The sequence below is a fragment of the Petaurus breviceps genome, unplaced genomic scaffold (genome assembly GCF_028583685.1).
Source record: "Petaurus breviceps papuanus isolate PSGF00001 unplaced genomic scaffold, PetGlider_PUasm1.0 90769, whole genome shotgun sequence".
NCBI classification, from domain to species: Eukaryota; Metazoa; Chordata; class Mammalia; order Diprotodontia; family Petauridae; genus Petaurus; species Petaurus breviceps.
This window is the reverse complement of record NW_027187341.1, coordinates 17891830-17906967: the sequence shown is the minus strand read 5'-3', so window position 1 is coordinate 17906967 and position 15138 is coordinate 17891830. Positions and strand designations below refer to the sequence as shown.

At 40.3% G+C, this 15138-nt stretch overlaps 1 protein-coding gene across 1 annotated transcript in view; it reads left to right on the top strand.

The window, feature by feature from the left end:
• LOC138146723 (cation channel sperm-associated targeting subunit tau-like) overlaps positions 1–15138 on the top strand; it is a 123378-nt gene that overhangs the window by 13825 nt on the left and 94415 nt on the right. The window contains exon 3 of the mRNA XM_069068824.1: positions 14461–14512. Coding sequence (XP_068924925.1) covers positions 14461–14512 — 52 coding nt within the window. The remainder of the gene's footprint in view (positions 1–14460; positions 14513–15138) is intronic.

The following is a 15138-nucleotide window of genomic DNA, read 5'->3' as shown; positions in this document are numbered from 1 at the left end:
AGGTCCTCAGTGCACATGCTGGCCACGTCCTGCGTGGTCTCATAAAGGAGAAGTCGAGTCAGTGGAAATGGAAAGAGGTACAGCTTTATTGGCAGGACAGGCGTGTTGTTACATCTCTCCTTCTATTCCCAGCTTCCTCATGCTTTAGCCTTTAAATCCCCAAAGTGCACTTGCAGAGCTCGTGGACAGCTCGTGAGGGAAAGTAGGGGGCCAATCAGAGAACAGGGGGACTGTGACCAGAACAGTTTGCATACTCCTGCGCATTTACCGTTAGTCCCAGAGATTAGTCTCAAGGTAACAGGGTAAATTGCATGACAGCACACAATCTGGGCACTTTGGCACTTCCTAGGGGTTAGGGTGCCCCGACTACAGATGAAATCAGCACATATTGCTGATTGCTCTGTATCTTGTTATGTCGGACGTGAACTCAGAGAGGCTTCCTGAAACCCAAAGAGGAGCTACAGGCCCCAACAGAGGGCTTCATTAATGATAGATAAGAGGCCTTAGTCTTTGATTTCACTTCCCTCATGAAGATCCCACACACCTCAAAAAAATGCATACTCCACCACCAAGAAATGAGGTTAGTCTGTGGTATGACCTAGTGTAGCATACATTCAAAAATGGGTTTGCTTTAGTAGTTCCTATAACATCTTTTTCTATCTGTTGAATTTGAGAATTTGAACCTTTACTTTGATTATAGCTATCTATGCTTTTGTGTCCTTAAAACAATATTTTTGTCTTAGTATTTTAGGAAGGTATTTTACTTTGGCTTTATTCAATTCAACAACCATTAAGGGCTACAATGTGCAGGGTACTTCGATTTTTTTGAATATTGTTAGACCTTCACTCTATAGCTTATGCTAGCCTTGCTTTAAAAGAAAGCTCTATGTTGCAATACATCATCATCATCATTATTATTACTAGTATGACTACTGTGGAAATTGATCTAGTTTCACACAGTATTCAATATTTGCCATTTTGAATTTACTATAAGGTTCAACATGCCTATGTTCATTTGGCTGATATTGCAGTTTTGTACTCAAGAAATGCTTGATATTTTATAGACAGAAGACTCAATTTTTGTGTGTTTTTCAATAGAAGGCTTATTTTTTTGTGTGTTTATCTCAAGTTATCATTTCCTTAGATTCATTTTCTGTATAGTTTGTATAACACTTCCACAGAATCATGGAATCTTATAGCTGGAAGAGATTGTTAGTCCAAACATGACTGAACTAACACGCCCTCTACAACAATATGACATCTGGTCTTTGCTTAAAAACCTCCAGTGAGGGATAATTTACAGCCTGAGGAAGCCCATTTCATCTTTGGATAGCCCCAGTCACTAAGAGGTTTTTCCTTTCATTAAGCCTGGATTTCTAGCTTTGTAATTTCCATGTATTTCTTCCTGTTCTTCCCTCTGGTGTTAAATAGAACACGTCTGATACCTCTTCCCCATAACAGCCATTCAACCAGTGAAACACAGGTATTTTATCTCCTCCAAATCTCTTCTTATGTCTGAACAACCTCAGTTCCTTGCATAGCTCATATCTCAAGTTCACCTCAGTATTCACCATTCTAATTGCCTTCCTCTTAATATTCTCTAGTTTATCAATGTCTTTCCTAAAATGTGATTCCTGGAACAGAGCATAGTATTCCACATATAATTAGAGTGGGACTTTAATCTATACCTTAAGGCAACCTTAAGACTATGTTAGCTTTCTTGGCTGCCATATCATATTGCTGACTCATACAAACCTTTCAGTCCATTGAAACCCCTAGATCTTTTGTAGACAAGCTTCTTTCTAACTATAACTTCTTCATCTTATACTTGTGAAGTTGATTTTTTTTAGCTGAAGTGTAAGATATTATAGTTACTCCTCTTAAATTTTAGCTATATTCTAATCCTATGTTTTGTCCTGCAAAGGTATTTTCAGACCCTGACATAGTCAAACATTGTTAGCTATCCCTCTCAACTTTCTTCATCTGTAAAGCTGGTAAGCCTGTCATTAATGGAGTTTTTTTTTTATTATACTGCACCCATCATAATTTTTAAAATTTTTTCTCTTTTTTATTTCTTAATTTACATCATTCATTTACACAAGATTTTGAATTACAAATTTTCTCCCCATTTTTCCCCTACCCACCACCCCAAAACATCAATCCCACTGAATATCTCCTCCCCCAATCGGCTCTCTCCCATATCTTTCTCCAACAGCTCTCCAACTTTCCAGTAGGGCACAGTGGATCTCAATGCCCCAGTGCCTGTATATCTTATTTTTCATTTACATGTAAAATAATAATAATCATATATATGTATATATATATATTTTTTTTAACATTTGATTTTAAAACTTTGAATTCCAGATTCTTTACATTCCTCCCTCATCACTCACCCTTACAGGGAAGATATGCAATTCAATATAGGTTATACATGTGTAGCTATGCAAAACATTTCCATAATGGATATATTGTGAAAGCCTGACTATATTTCCCTCCATTCTATCCCACTCCCCACTTGTTCTATTCTCTACTTTGATCCTGTCCCTTTTCAAAAGTGGGTGCTTCCAAATTCCCTCCCCCCCCCAGCCTGCTGTCCCTTCCATCATCCTCCCTCTCATACCCTTCCCCCCTACTGTCCTGTAGGGTGAGATATCACCTCTCATTATATTCCTCTCTCACCTCTTAATTTCACCTTTTAAGTATCATCCCTTCCTATTAAATTGGTCCTGTGCCCTCTGTCTATGTATACCTGTACATATATACACAGTCACATATGTATTTATATGCCCACATAGCCTCCTATATAGACATATACATGTATGTATACACATATACATACATTTCTATGTATAGTTATATATATATATATATATATACATGTACCATGTTTCCCCGATAATAAGACACTGTCTTATTATTTTGTTTTGGACAGAAAAACACCAGAGGGCTTATTTTCAGGGCAGGGCTTATTTTAATGAACATTGACAGCAATTTTAATAAACAGGTAAATGTGAACAAAAAATGTGCCTTTATTCAATAAGCACATCACTGGGGAAGAACAGGATGACGCGCTCACTGCTGCAGCTCTGATTGGATGCAGCTCGGAGTGCGGCGTGCATTTCACCCGGGGGGGTGCATACAGAAGGTACCGTAATGTAGCGTGTAGCGCAGGGGATCACCTTCACTACAGTAGCAATCTCAATAGGGCTTATTTTCGGGGGAGGGCTTATTTTAGAGGAATCTTACACAGTAAGGGGAGGGCTTATTTTCGGGATAGGTCTTATTATTGGGGAAACACGGTATATGTGTACACACATTTCTATCTCCAACTATTTCTCATACTGAGAAAATTTTCATAAGTTACAATTATAGTTCAACTTTGATAAGTTCCTTATGATTTCTTTTCCCTGTTTGCCTTCTCATTCTTCTCTTCTTGTATCTGAATGTCAGATTTTCTATTCAACTCTGTTTTTTTCATCAAGAATGCTTGAATGTCCTCTATTCCATTGAATTACCATACTTTCCCCTCAAATATGATACTCAGTTTTTATGGGTAGGTGACTCTAGGTTTTAATCCCAATTCCTTTGACATCCAGAATATCATATTCCAAGCCCTTTGACCCCTTAGTGTAGAAGTTACCAGATCCTGGGTTATCCTGATTGTATTTCCACAATATTCACATTGTTTCTTCTTGGCTGTTTGTACTATTTTCTCCTTGATCTTGGAACTCTGGAACCTGGCTATAATATTCCTAGGAGTTTTCTTTGGGGGATCTTTTTCAAGAGGTGATTGGTGTATTCTTTCAACCTCCATTTTGCCCTCTGGTTCTAAAACATCAGGGCAATTTTCATTGAGAATTTCTTGAAGGATGATGTCTAGGTTCTTTTTTTTTTGGATCATGGCTTTCAGGTAGTCCAATAATTTTTAAATGATCTCTCCTGGGGGCAGAGTCAGGATGGTGGAGTAGTGGTGGGACCTCCCCGAGGCTCCGGATTCTGCCTTCCCCAATCCACGTAGAGGGAGACTCTAAACAAGCTTTGGGGCTGCAGAGCCCACAGGATGACACAGAGAATCTAGACTCCCACTGAGGGCAGCCCGGCAGACTGGCAGGGATCTGCTTACACAGTGCTCTGGGAGACGAGCCCAGCCCCACGCCAGAGCTTTGGCCGCAGGGTGGGCCTGGCCAGCCGCCAGCCAGAGGGACTCTGGATTGGCAGCAGCTGTGGCCGTTTCCAGATTTATCAACACATAGATGCAGAGGACAAGGTGGGAGGTTGGTACAGTCTGGACTTTGGGACCCAGTAGGTGGGGGTGTATGGCTTTTGCCCCCAGGGTGAGAAGCAGCTGACATGCCAGTCAGGGCCACATGGCATCTTTAGCTCCTGGCCTACAGAGTGTAGGGGGACCAAGCACCAGTCTGAGGGTTCGTCGCTCTTGCTTTGGCCTTTTTGGATCTGGATTGCAGTCTGTGGTGGAGGTCCTGGGGTGTGTGTCCAGCTTGCCAGAGCGTGTGGAGACCTCAGAGAGGGCACCCATCTGATACCTCCAGCAGCGGAGAAAACCCCAGTGTTTGGGATGAAAGCTCCCCTGTCTGGTGGCAGAGTCCTGTGGCAAATAGCCCAGGAGTCAAGTGACTGAGGGGCAACATGACCAGGCAAAGGAAACAAAGCAGACAGAAGATTCCAACATTAGACTCCTATTTTGGGGACAAAAAGGAGAAAAGCATGGAACAGGAGGAAGACAGTGAAGTCAGAACTCCTGCACCAAAAGCTTCAAAGGTCACAGGCCATAGAGGACCTTAAGAAGCAGATAAGAGAAGTGGAGGAAAAAATTGAGAAGAGAAATGAGAACAATGCAAGAAAATTACAAAATGAGAGTCAACAGCAGCCTGACTGAGGAAAATCATACCTTAAAAAACAGACTAACTCAAATGGCAAAAGAGGCTCAAAAAGGCAATGAGGAGAAGAATGCCTTAAAAAGCTGAATTTGCCAGATGGAAAAAGAATCTCAAAAGCTCACTGAGGAGAATCATTGCTTCAGAATTAGATTGGAGCAAATGGAAGCTAATGACTTTATGAGAAATCAAGATGCTATTAAACAGATCCAAACAAATGAAAGGATAGAAGGCAATGTGAAATATCTCATGGGAAAAACTACTGACCTGGAAAATAGATCCAGGAGAGGTAATTTAACAATTATTGGACTACCTGAAAGCCATGATCAAAGTACGAATTTAGAAATCATCCTCCAGGAAGTTCTCAGAGAAAACTGCCTTGATGTTTTAGAAGCAAAGGGCAAAATAGAGGTTGAAAGAATCCACCAATCACCTCCTGAAAAAGATCCCAAAAAGAAAACTCCTAGGAATATTATAGCCAGGTTCCAGAATTCCCAGATTGAGGAGAGAATATTACAAGCAGCTAGGAAGAAACAGTTTGAATATTGTGGAAACACAATCAGGATAACCCAGGATCTGGCAGCTTCTACAGTGAGGGATCGAAGGGCTTGGAATATGATATTCTGGAGGGCAAAGGAGCTGTGATTAAAACCAAGAGTCACCTACCCAGCAAAACTGAGTATCATATTTCAGGGGAAAACATGGTCATTCAGTGGAATGGAGGACTTCCAAGCATTCTTGTTGAAAAAACCAGAGTTGAATAGAAAATTTGACATTCAGACACAAGAAGCAAGAGAAGCATGAGAAGGTAAACAGGGAAAAGAAATCATAAGGAACTTATCAAAGTTGAACTGTTAACATTCACACATGGAAAAACAATAATTGTAACTGATGAAACTTTTCTCAGTAGTTGAAGGGAATAGAAATATATATGAGGATATATGGGCATATGAATACATATGTGGATGTGTGTATATATGTTTACAGGTATACATAGATAGAGGGCACAGGACCAATTTAACAGGAAGGGATGATACTTAAAAGGTGAAATTAAGAAATGAGAGAGGAATATAATGAGAGGAGATGGGGAGAGAGAGAATGGGGGTAAACTATCTCATATAGAAGAGGCAAGGGAAAATGGTTGCAGTGGAGGAGAGGAATGGGATGTCAGGGGGTTTAAAATGGGTCAACCTTATTCCTATTGAATTTGGCTTGAAGAGGGAATGAAATATGCACTGGATAGAGTATCTCACCCTCCAGGAAAGTAGGGGGGAAGGGGAGGACAGGGGGGATGATGGAAGGGAGGGCAGGCTGGGGGTGGAGGGAAGTTGGGAGCACCCACATTTGAAGAGGGATGGGATCTGGGTGGAGAGCAGAGCAGGTAGGGGGTGGGATGGGAGGGAGGGAAGTGTAGTCAGTCTTTTACAGTGTGTCTACTATTGTAATGTAATGCCAAGGAAAGGCAACGTCCCAAGGTTCAAAATACCAGCATAGGTGCTCTCCATTTTATTCAGTGACAAATTAAGAACAGAGAAGATCAAAATATGACATCATTCAAAATACAGCATTTACTAAGTGTGATTAAATAATCTCCAAGTACTACCCCACCCCAGGGCCTTACATTCATTCAATCAATTACAAAGTCCCTGTTCTAAATACTACTCCACCCCTAGGCTGTACCTTCATTTAGTCCATCACAAAGCCCCTCTTCTCAAATGGAGATTAGTTTCCAATCATAAGTAAAGTACATTCATTTGTTCAATCATAGAACACAGAAAGGTCAAAAGTTCCCCACCCCTGGATCACAATTGAATCTACCCCAGAGTTACAAGTTTAAGCACAGCACTTACTACCCAAATGGAGTTCTTTTCTTCATCTTGACAGAGGCAAGTTCTCAGCAATCTTTGTTCTTGGGGAGACAAAGCTTAGCAAGGCCACAAGATACATTGCCAGTCTCTTCATTAATTCATCCTCTGTCTGCAGAACAGTCCTAGGACCCCTGAAAACATTAGCAAAACCCTCTCCCAGGATTTTTATAAACATACAACAAGAAAATCCTTCAGGGCTTCGTAACCAACAGAAAGGTTCCCAGACTCCTGTAACAACAGCACTGTCCTTCACCAGTGGACAGTATTCACTCTCTGTCTGCAGGACAGTCTCAGTAGCTCTGAACCAACAGCCAGGTTCCAGAACTTCCTCAACAACAGGACTGTCTTTCACCAGTGGACAAATCTGGCAAAACAACATCAAAACAGACAAAGTACCAGCAAAACAGCCATGTCTCCTCAGTCCTTGGCAGCTCCGGGGGCAGGTCTCAAAAGTCCAGGGCGATTCAAAGTGGCCCTCAGCAATCCTGTCAGTCTCTCTCTGCCTCCACGAGGGTGCTGCTTCCAAAAAGTTCTTCTGCCTCTCTCTTGTGTCTCTCCAAATCTAAGTCACCAGCTCCTCCCAGTTCAGGACTTTCTTTTCACATCAACAAGTCCATCCCACAGGTGGGATTAACAAGCTCTGGGTTTTAACACAATCAAACCAAAAACCAAGTCAATACATGGGAATCTTTAAATGCCATTACTATTACAACTATGTACACTGTACTGGGCTATGTACAACCTGTACTGGGCTGCTTGCGTTCCCAGTGAGGGTAGAGGATGGGGGAGGAGGGGAGTGAATCTGGAATTCAAAGTGATTAAATATTAATACTATTTTGCATGTAATTGGGAGGTGGGATGTGCAGGCACTGGGGCATAGAGATCCACTGGAAGGGTCGGAGTGGGTATGGGAGAGGCTGTGGGAGGGAGCGGATTGGAGGAGAGGATATCCTGTGAGACTGCTGTTTTGGGGCAGTGGGTGGGGGAATGGCGGAGAGAGGGTTTGTGACTCGGAATCTGGTGGAGATGGGTGATGTAGATTAGAGGTTAATAAAAAATTTGGAAAAAAAAGTGAAAAAAAAATTCTCTCTCCTGGATCTATTTTCCAGGTCAGTGGTTTTTCCAATGAGATATTTCACATTGCCTTCTATTTTTTCATTTGTTTGGATCTGTTTAATAGTATCTTGATTTCTCATAAAGTCACTATCTTCCATTTGCTTGAATCTAATTCTGAAGGGATGATTCTCTTCAGTGAGCTCTTGAGATTCTTTTTCCATCTGACAAATTCAACTTTTTAAGGCATTTTTCTATTCATTGCCTTTTTGAGCCTCTTTTGCCATTTGAGTTAGGCTATTTTTTAAGGTGTTATTTTCTTCAGTCAGGTTGTTGACTCTCATTTCATTATTTTCTTGCATCATTCTCATTTCTCTTCCCAATTTTTCCTCCACTTCTCTTAATTGGTTTTCAGAATGCTTCTTAAGCTTCTCTATGGCCTGAAACCAGGTCAAATTTTTTTCGATGCTTTTGGTGTGGAGTTCTGACTTTGCTGTCTTCCTCCTGTTCCATGATTTGATCCTTTTTTCCCCCAAAATTGGAGTCTAATGTCTAATTGCTCTACTTGGTTTGCTTCCTTATGTTGCCACTCAATTACTTGACTTTTGAGCTTTTTGCCACAGTAGAACTCCGCTACCAGAGAGGGAAGCTTTGTCCCAAATCACTGGGGTTTTCTCAGTTGCTGGAGCTATTAGTTGTGTGTCCTCTCTGAAGCCTCCACATGCTCTGGCAAACTGGTTACCCATCCCAGGACCTCCACCCTAGACTGCAATCCAGATCCAAGTAGGTTAAAGCAAAAGTGATTACCCCTCACAATGGTTGCTTGGTTCCCCTACAGTCTGCAGGCCAGGAGCTCTGAAGCAACCACGTGGCAGAGGCTGCACAGCCGCCATGCCTCAGCTGCTTCTCCCTCCAGGGGGCAAAGGCCAGACCTCACTCCTGAACTCCAAGTTCCCAAATTCCACACTGCACTGACATTTCACTTTGTCCTTAGCATCTATGGGTTGATAATTCTGGAAACCACCACAGCTTCTGGTGATCTGAAGTCCCTCCAGTTGGCAGCTAAAACCTCCATCCCATGCAGGGCTGGGCTCAGCTCCCAGAGCGGTGCACTGGCTACTTCCTGCAGACCTGCCAGGCTGTCTTCAGTGGGAGGTTAGCTTCTCTCTGTCATTTTGTGGGTTCTGAAGCTCCAAAATTTGTTTAGAGTCATTTTTTTCCATAAATTGGAGGAGATGGAAGTGGGAGCCATGTGGAAGTCCTGTTTCTACTCCACCGTCTTGACTCCACCCCCCTGTCATTAACGTTTTTAACCAAATTATTGATTTGAAATGTTATAATACATGGATAATCACAGATATCATTAGACACTCTACTAGAATTTTTCTTTCAAGGTACCATCAAAGCAGTAAGGACATCATTTATCTTTTCCTGCTCCCGCCATACCTTTCCTCATCCCCATTATCTTTCAGAGATGTTGGCATTGAACACAGCTGACACTTCTTTCAGTACTTAAGAATGCAATGCACCTGGACCAGGTGACTTGAATTCATCAGGGATAGCTAGGAGCTCTTCAGTTCTTGCTACCACAAAAGTGATATATATATTTCTTGTATGTGTATATATATAAAATATATATATACACTATATATAGTATATACTATATAACAACTGTATTGTGCATACTATATAACAGATAAAGTATTATATATAGCATATATAGTATATATAGATAGCATATCTATATATACTATATATGCTATATCTATATATTATATATAGATATAGATAAAAACACTCTCTCTGTCTTTGTATTCTTTGGAGTATACATCTAATAGTAGTTTCACCATGTCAAAGGTTATGTATAGTTTAGTGACATTTCAAATAAGTATAATTAAATATAAATATAATTTCCAAAACAAGTTGGGTCAATTAAGATTTCCATGGGCAGTGAATTAGTCTTGCCATAACTCCTCCAACATTTTACCATTTTTGTCTGTCATTGTCTTTGACAATCTGCTCTTTTTCTTATTCCCATTTCTGTTATCAGTATCCCATCCACACCAAGCAGTCATCTTCTATTTTTAAAAATTCTCCCTTGTCCCCATTGTAACTAAAAAAAATCCCGAACAATTCTTTTAATTTTCCTTATCTTTCCTTAATAGCCTCTGCTAATTCTGAGTTTTAGGATTCCTGGTACTGCCTTAATAGAATATGCCACATTTTTTGGTACCTCTGCTACCTGCCATTACTTCTGTCTTCTGTACATGTCTTCTAAAATTTTTTATTGTATGAGGACTTCTTTGAGCATCCCCATTGGTTGATTTAAGTAATACCATTTTCCTAGTCATCAGAATTGTTATTCCTTGTATCTTTCATTCCTGAGAGCTTCCCATCTCTTTTGTGATGACTTCTCACATAAATATTTGTCATGGGAACCTTTCTATCCTCTACCCAATGCTTTTGAAATCTGCTATGCTAAAAACTATGGCAAAAGGCAGATTTTATCTGGCTGTACTCTCCTATTTATCACAAATTCTAATATGGAATAGTCATTTTCTCCCTTCTCCTTTGACTCCTACCTCTTCTACTGCAGTAATCAGTTTTTAAATCAAATCCTAATTGGTTCCTCCACCTTTTAGAGTCTATAATAAACTGTGTTATATTTTTTTGCTGGGGCTAATATACCTGGTGCTCCTATATTGTACCCAGCCATGTAACATGATCAGTGCTGAGGGAGCCTTCTTCTAATTACGGTGATTAGACTTTCATTCTTATACTCTTTGTCTGGATAATAAGCCAGGAAACGGTGCTAATTGTAGCAAAAGTTATGGTTCAAAAGTGTAAGGAATTCTCCAAAGACAAGGGGGTTTAAAAAGTATTCAGTGAGGGCAGCTAGGTGGCGAAGTGAGTAAAGCACCAGTCCCAGAGTCAGGAGGACCCGAGTTTGGTTCTGGCCTCAGACACTTAACACCCACACAAAAAAAACTAGCTGTGTAACCTTGGGCAAGTTACTTAACCCCAATTGCCCTCCAAAAAGGCAACAACAAAAAATATTCAGTGGACAAATATGAATCAGCTATGTAACAGCTAGTTTATTCCTATACAGAAAGAAAATTATTCAGCATAAAAAGTATCACATGCATTACCGAATGATTCTAACAGAATTCAGTAACATAACTATGGTTATAGTCATTTGGGAGGCTAATATTTTAAGCATCATCAGATCAGAATACAATGGTGTAATACTGCTAAGTAGGAATTAATGGTGTTGGACATTGTCCAATTAGAAAGTCAATTTTTATTTTCTTTCTGGTGGTCAATTTTTCCATCAGCTATGGATGCTCTGACATAGCCAATGTCTCAAAAACCTTCCAGGACAGTCAGACCTACTTGGTCAGTTAAATGTTGATATCCCACTGGTAAAAAGCAGTTTAGGTAATCTTTCTTAATCTTTTAATAAATCTCCTGCTGCTGTGGCAAGGGGAGAGGGCTTCAGCACAAGTGTCCAGCCTGGTCTCCTACCTTGGAGACCTTCTGCCCCTTCTCCCTTCAACTGCCTAAGGCTCTTAAAGGACTCTGCCCCAAGAACAAAATCTAGTGAACACTGGAAATTTATCTAAAATCTTCCTTTAACAAACTCCCCCCTGGTCACACCTTTTCTACTTCAGGGATTTCAAACCCTATTGGTCATCATTTGAACCTCATTCCCATCTCCAACTGCCTAATCCTTCATTCTCATTTCCCAGTACCCTATCCCAAGGATAACTCTTCCATTGCTCTCTTTTGAATACCTGCTTCATAGGCAACAAACTTGCTTTTGTCTTAAAACCTCTTCCTTTCCCACTCCTCCTATCTTCTGTCTCTCACTGAGCCCTGGCTCCTTCCCAGTAACAGCCTCCCTGGATTCCCTTTCCAGTACTTCTATACATTCACTCATTTCCTGCCAACTCACTGGTCAAGGTGAAGAAGTTGAAATACTCCTTGCTTCCAATTGCCACTTCCAGGTTCTCCCCTTGCTTCTATCACTTGATAACCTATCCTCCTTTGAGGTTCAATTAATTTTTCTCTATCACCCAGTCAAAATTCTGGTGGGTGTTGTCTACCAACTTATAGGACATACCTCTTCTTTCTTTAATGAGTTCAGTGTCTTTCCTCTTCGATTCCTGTTCTCATACTAGAGGACCTCAATATAAATAATAACACTTACTCAACCACCCTAATAGCATAGTTTCTCAACTTATTTTATGTGACTTACTCCTATATTCCATCATCACCCCAAGATGTAAAGATTCCATGTTCATGTACTTTGAAATTTCCCTTTTCTGGTCACAATCTATTGTCAGTCCACCTCTTCTTCTAACCTCCAACCCCAAACCTGATTTTTGTCCACTCCAAGGCCTCTAATTCCTCAATACCTCAGTTTTCTACCAGGCCATCATCTCTATACAAGCCATCCTCTCTTCCCTTCCTCATCTTTACCCCTTGGGGAACAAGTTCAACTCTACATTTTCCTCGAGTCCCTTGCCGCTTTATCCAATTGCCTACCTTTAAAAAAAATTCCCCAATTAAACATAAAAACAATCTTAATATTTTAAATTTGGGGATACAGATCTAATAGTGGTACTTCTGGATCAAAGGGTATACACAGATTTGTAGCGCTTTGGGCACAGTTCCAAATTGTTCTCTAGAATGTTTAGATCAGTTCACAACTCTACCAAGAGTACATTAATGTCCTAATTTTCCCACATGCCCTCCAACACTTAATAATTTTTCTTTTCTATCATATTAACCAATCTGATAGGTGTGAGGCAGTACCTCAGAGTTGTTTCAGTTCACATTTCTCTAATCAGTATCTGTTTCTAGGAATTTGTTTGCCCAAGATAAAAAAAGAACAAATACAAAAAGAGGAAGAGGTGGTCATATGCTCATATCTTCTTGGAGGCTAGATGAGATTCCTTGCCTACCTGACACTTGGGACTAGAACCAAATAATCAACAAGCTTAACAGATAGAAAATCTGAAAAAAAAAAACAGTAGATGTCTTCTGTACCTTCTCTGAGTCATCAGCTCTTCTGCCTTAATAGCCAATTAGGAAACTTTTTGATCACCATATATAGTGGGAGTCCCAGCCTTATTATGTGTGACTGGTAAATAGTTCCTTCCCCACACACACCCCAAGCTTCCATGTACTCTGTTACAATCAGGCAGGTAATAAGGATCTGCACATTCTCTTAAGAAATAACACTTATTGTCCAGTTCACCCACCTTACAAAAGGATAAAATTATTAATAAAGAAAATTTAAAATTTTTAATTACTGTGCTTTAGGCAAAGAATCCAGGCAATATTCAAATAATTGAAGTTCCTTATCTCAACTATATCATGCTTCCATGCCAGTGTTGTTTATTAAAATCTGTTTATACTTCTACTTTCTCTTTTTGATCCATGGTGATAACATTTCTCTTTCTTCCTTTATTGATCTTCACATAAATATATCTTCCAAATGTTCCAAAAATGATATTTTTGTCTCTCTTCCACCCTTTTGAATGTACTTATAACATCCCAGAACCATATTCTCAGTCATCTCAAGCCTCAGTGATCTCCATGAAAGCAAATGGAACTCCTTGAGAGATCTTCTCTGCCTCTGTCTCTGTCTCTCTTTCTCTGCCCTCTTTTTTAAAGACCAGATCTCCATGTCTTTTTTCTTACTTTCTTTTTTAACAACAGAATCTCTATCTTGTCCCAGGCTGGAAATACTTAGGGATCCGGAGCCACTACTAACAGCTTTGACCTGCTTCAGTTTGTCCCATTAGGCACCCTGGTGCCCTTCCTCCCCTGCTAGGGGCTTGCTATATTAATTCTGTACTCAGCATAGACACCTAATTGTTTTAACCCACTATAGCTCAGAACTCCCGAGTTCAAGAGATCCATCAACTTCACCTTTCCCATTAACAAAGATTTATATGTAGGTACCACCATACCTAGCTCATATTCTTTTTTTTTATTTTGTGAATTTCTGGATATGTCTACTGTAGAAACTATGCTGTAGAAGCTTCTCTCTATGATATCCCCAATCTACTTAGGTAATTTCCCATTCCCCTCCCATACTTTTCAACTTAAAACTGCTTTGATTTGGATTTGTAAGATTTGAGGCAAATACATTCTTACCACGTCTTGTTTCATTCACTCCAACAATTAACCAAAAGTTGTTTCTGAAATACCTTTAGAATATTAAATGATATAAAGCTTTGAATCCTGTGTGAAACAGTGTATTTCTAGTAATAGAATATTATATACTGTTATTTAGCTAATAGAAAATTTTTTAAATGATTTTTAAAAAGTTTTATGCTCAGACATCAGTTTTTTGAATATAGAGAGTTCATTTCTGTGAGTGTTCAAAGACATGAGTGAACATTTGCTCACTTTTTCCTTTTATCTCCATTTACTTAAGTTTCTATCTGGTTTTATTCTTTCCTTAGAGAACCTTAGAGAAAAACTAGTGAATTTTTACAAGCCAAAAAAATGAGAGAAGTATGTCACATTTAGAAAACCATTCTGTACAGAATAAAGTAAAAGAAAGAATAGTTGATATTTTAAATGTGATCACTCAGTAAAATAATGATTTTTTTCTTTGATTCTGATAGGTTGGCTGCCTAGCTGTTCGTATAAAGAGATGCAGACATTTTTCACCCAGGAGTATCCTTTCTCTTGTTTTATTTAAATGTTTAAAGTAAAATTCAGTTTTCCATTTCCATTGACAACTCTATTAATTTTTATATTATGGGTAGCCACATTCATTGTTCTTGGGAATTACTCTATACCATTCTTCTTAAGAAGCCATATACTTGGGCGGAGCCAAGATGGCGGAGTAGAAGCACGACCTTCCCGCGGCTCTGGCTTCCACCCTCCCCAATCCATGTAAAAAGGGGACTCTAAACAAACTTTGGAGCTGCAGAACCCACAAAATGACACAGAGAAGATAACCTCCCGCTGAGGACAGCCCTGCAGGCCGGCAGGAATCAGCCAGCGCAGCGCTCTGGGAGCCAAGCCCAGCCCCACACAGAGGCTTTAGCCCCAGGGCGGGCCTGACCAGCCTCCAGCCAGAGGGATTCCAGATCAGCAGCAGCTGTGGCCGTTTCCAGATTTATCAATACATAGATGCGAAGGACAAGGTGAGAGGCCAGTGCAGTCTGGACTTTGGGACCCAGGAAGTGGGAGTGCGTGGCTTTTACCCTCAGAGCGAGAAACCGCTGAGACTCCAGCACAGCCTGCCAGTGCCACGTGGCGGCTTCAGCTCCTGGCCTGCAGAGTGTAGGGGGACC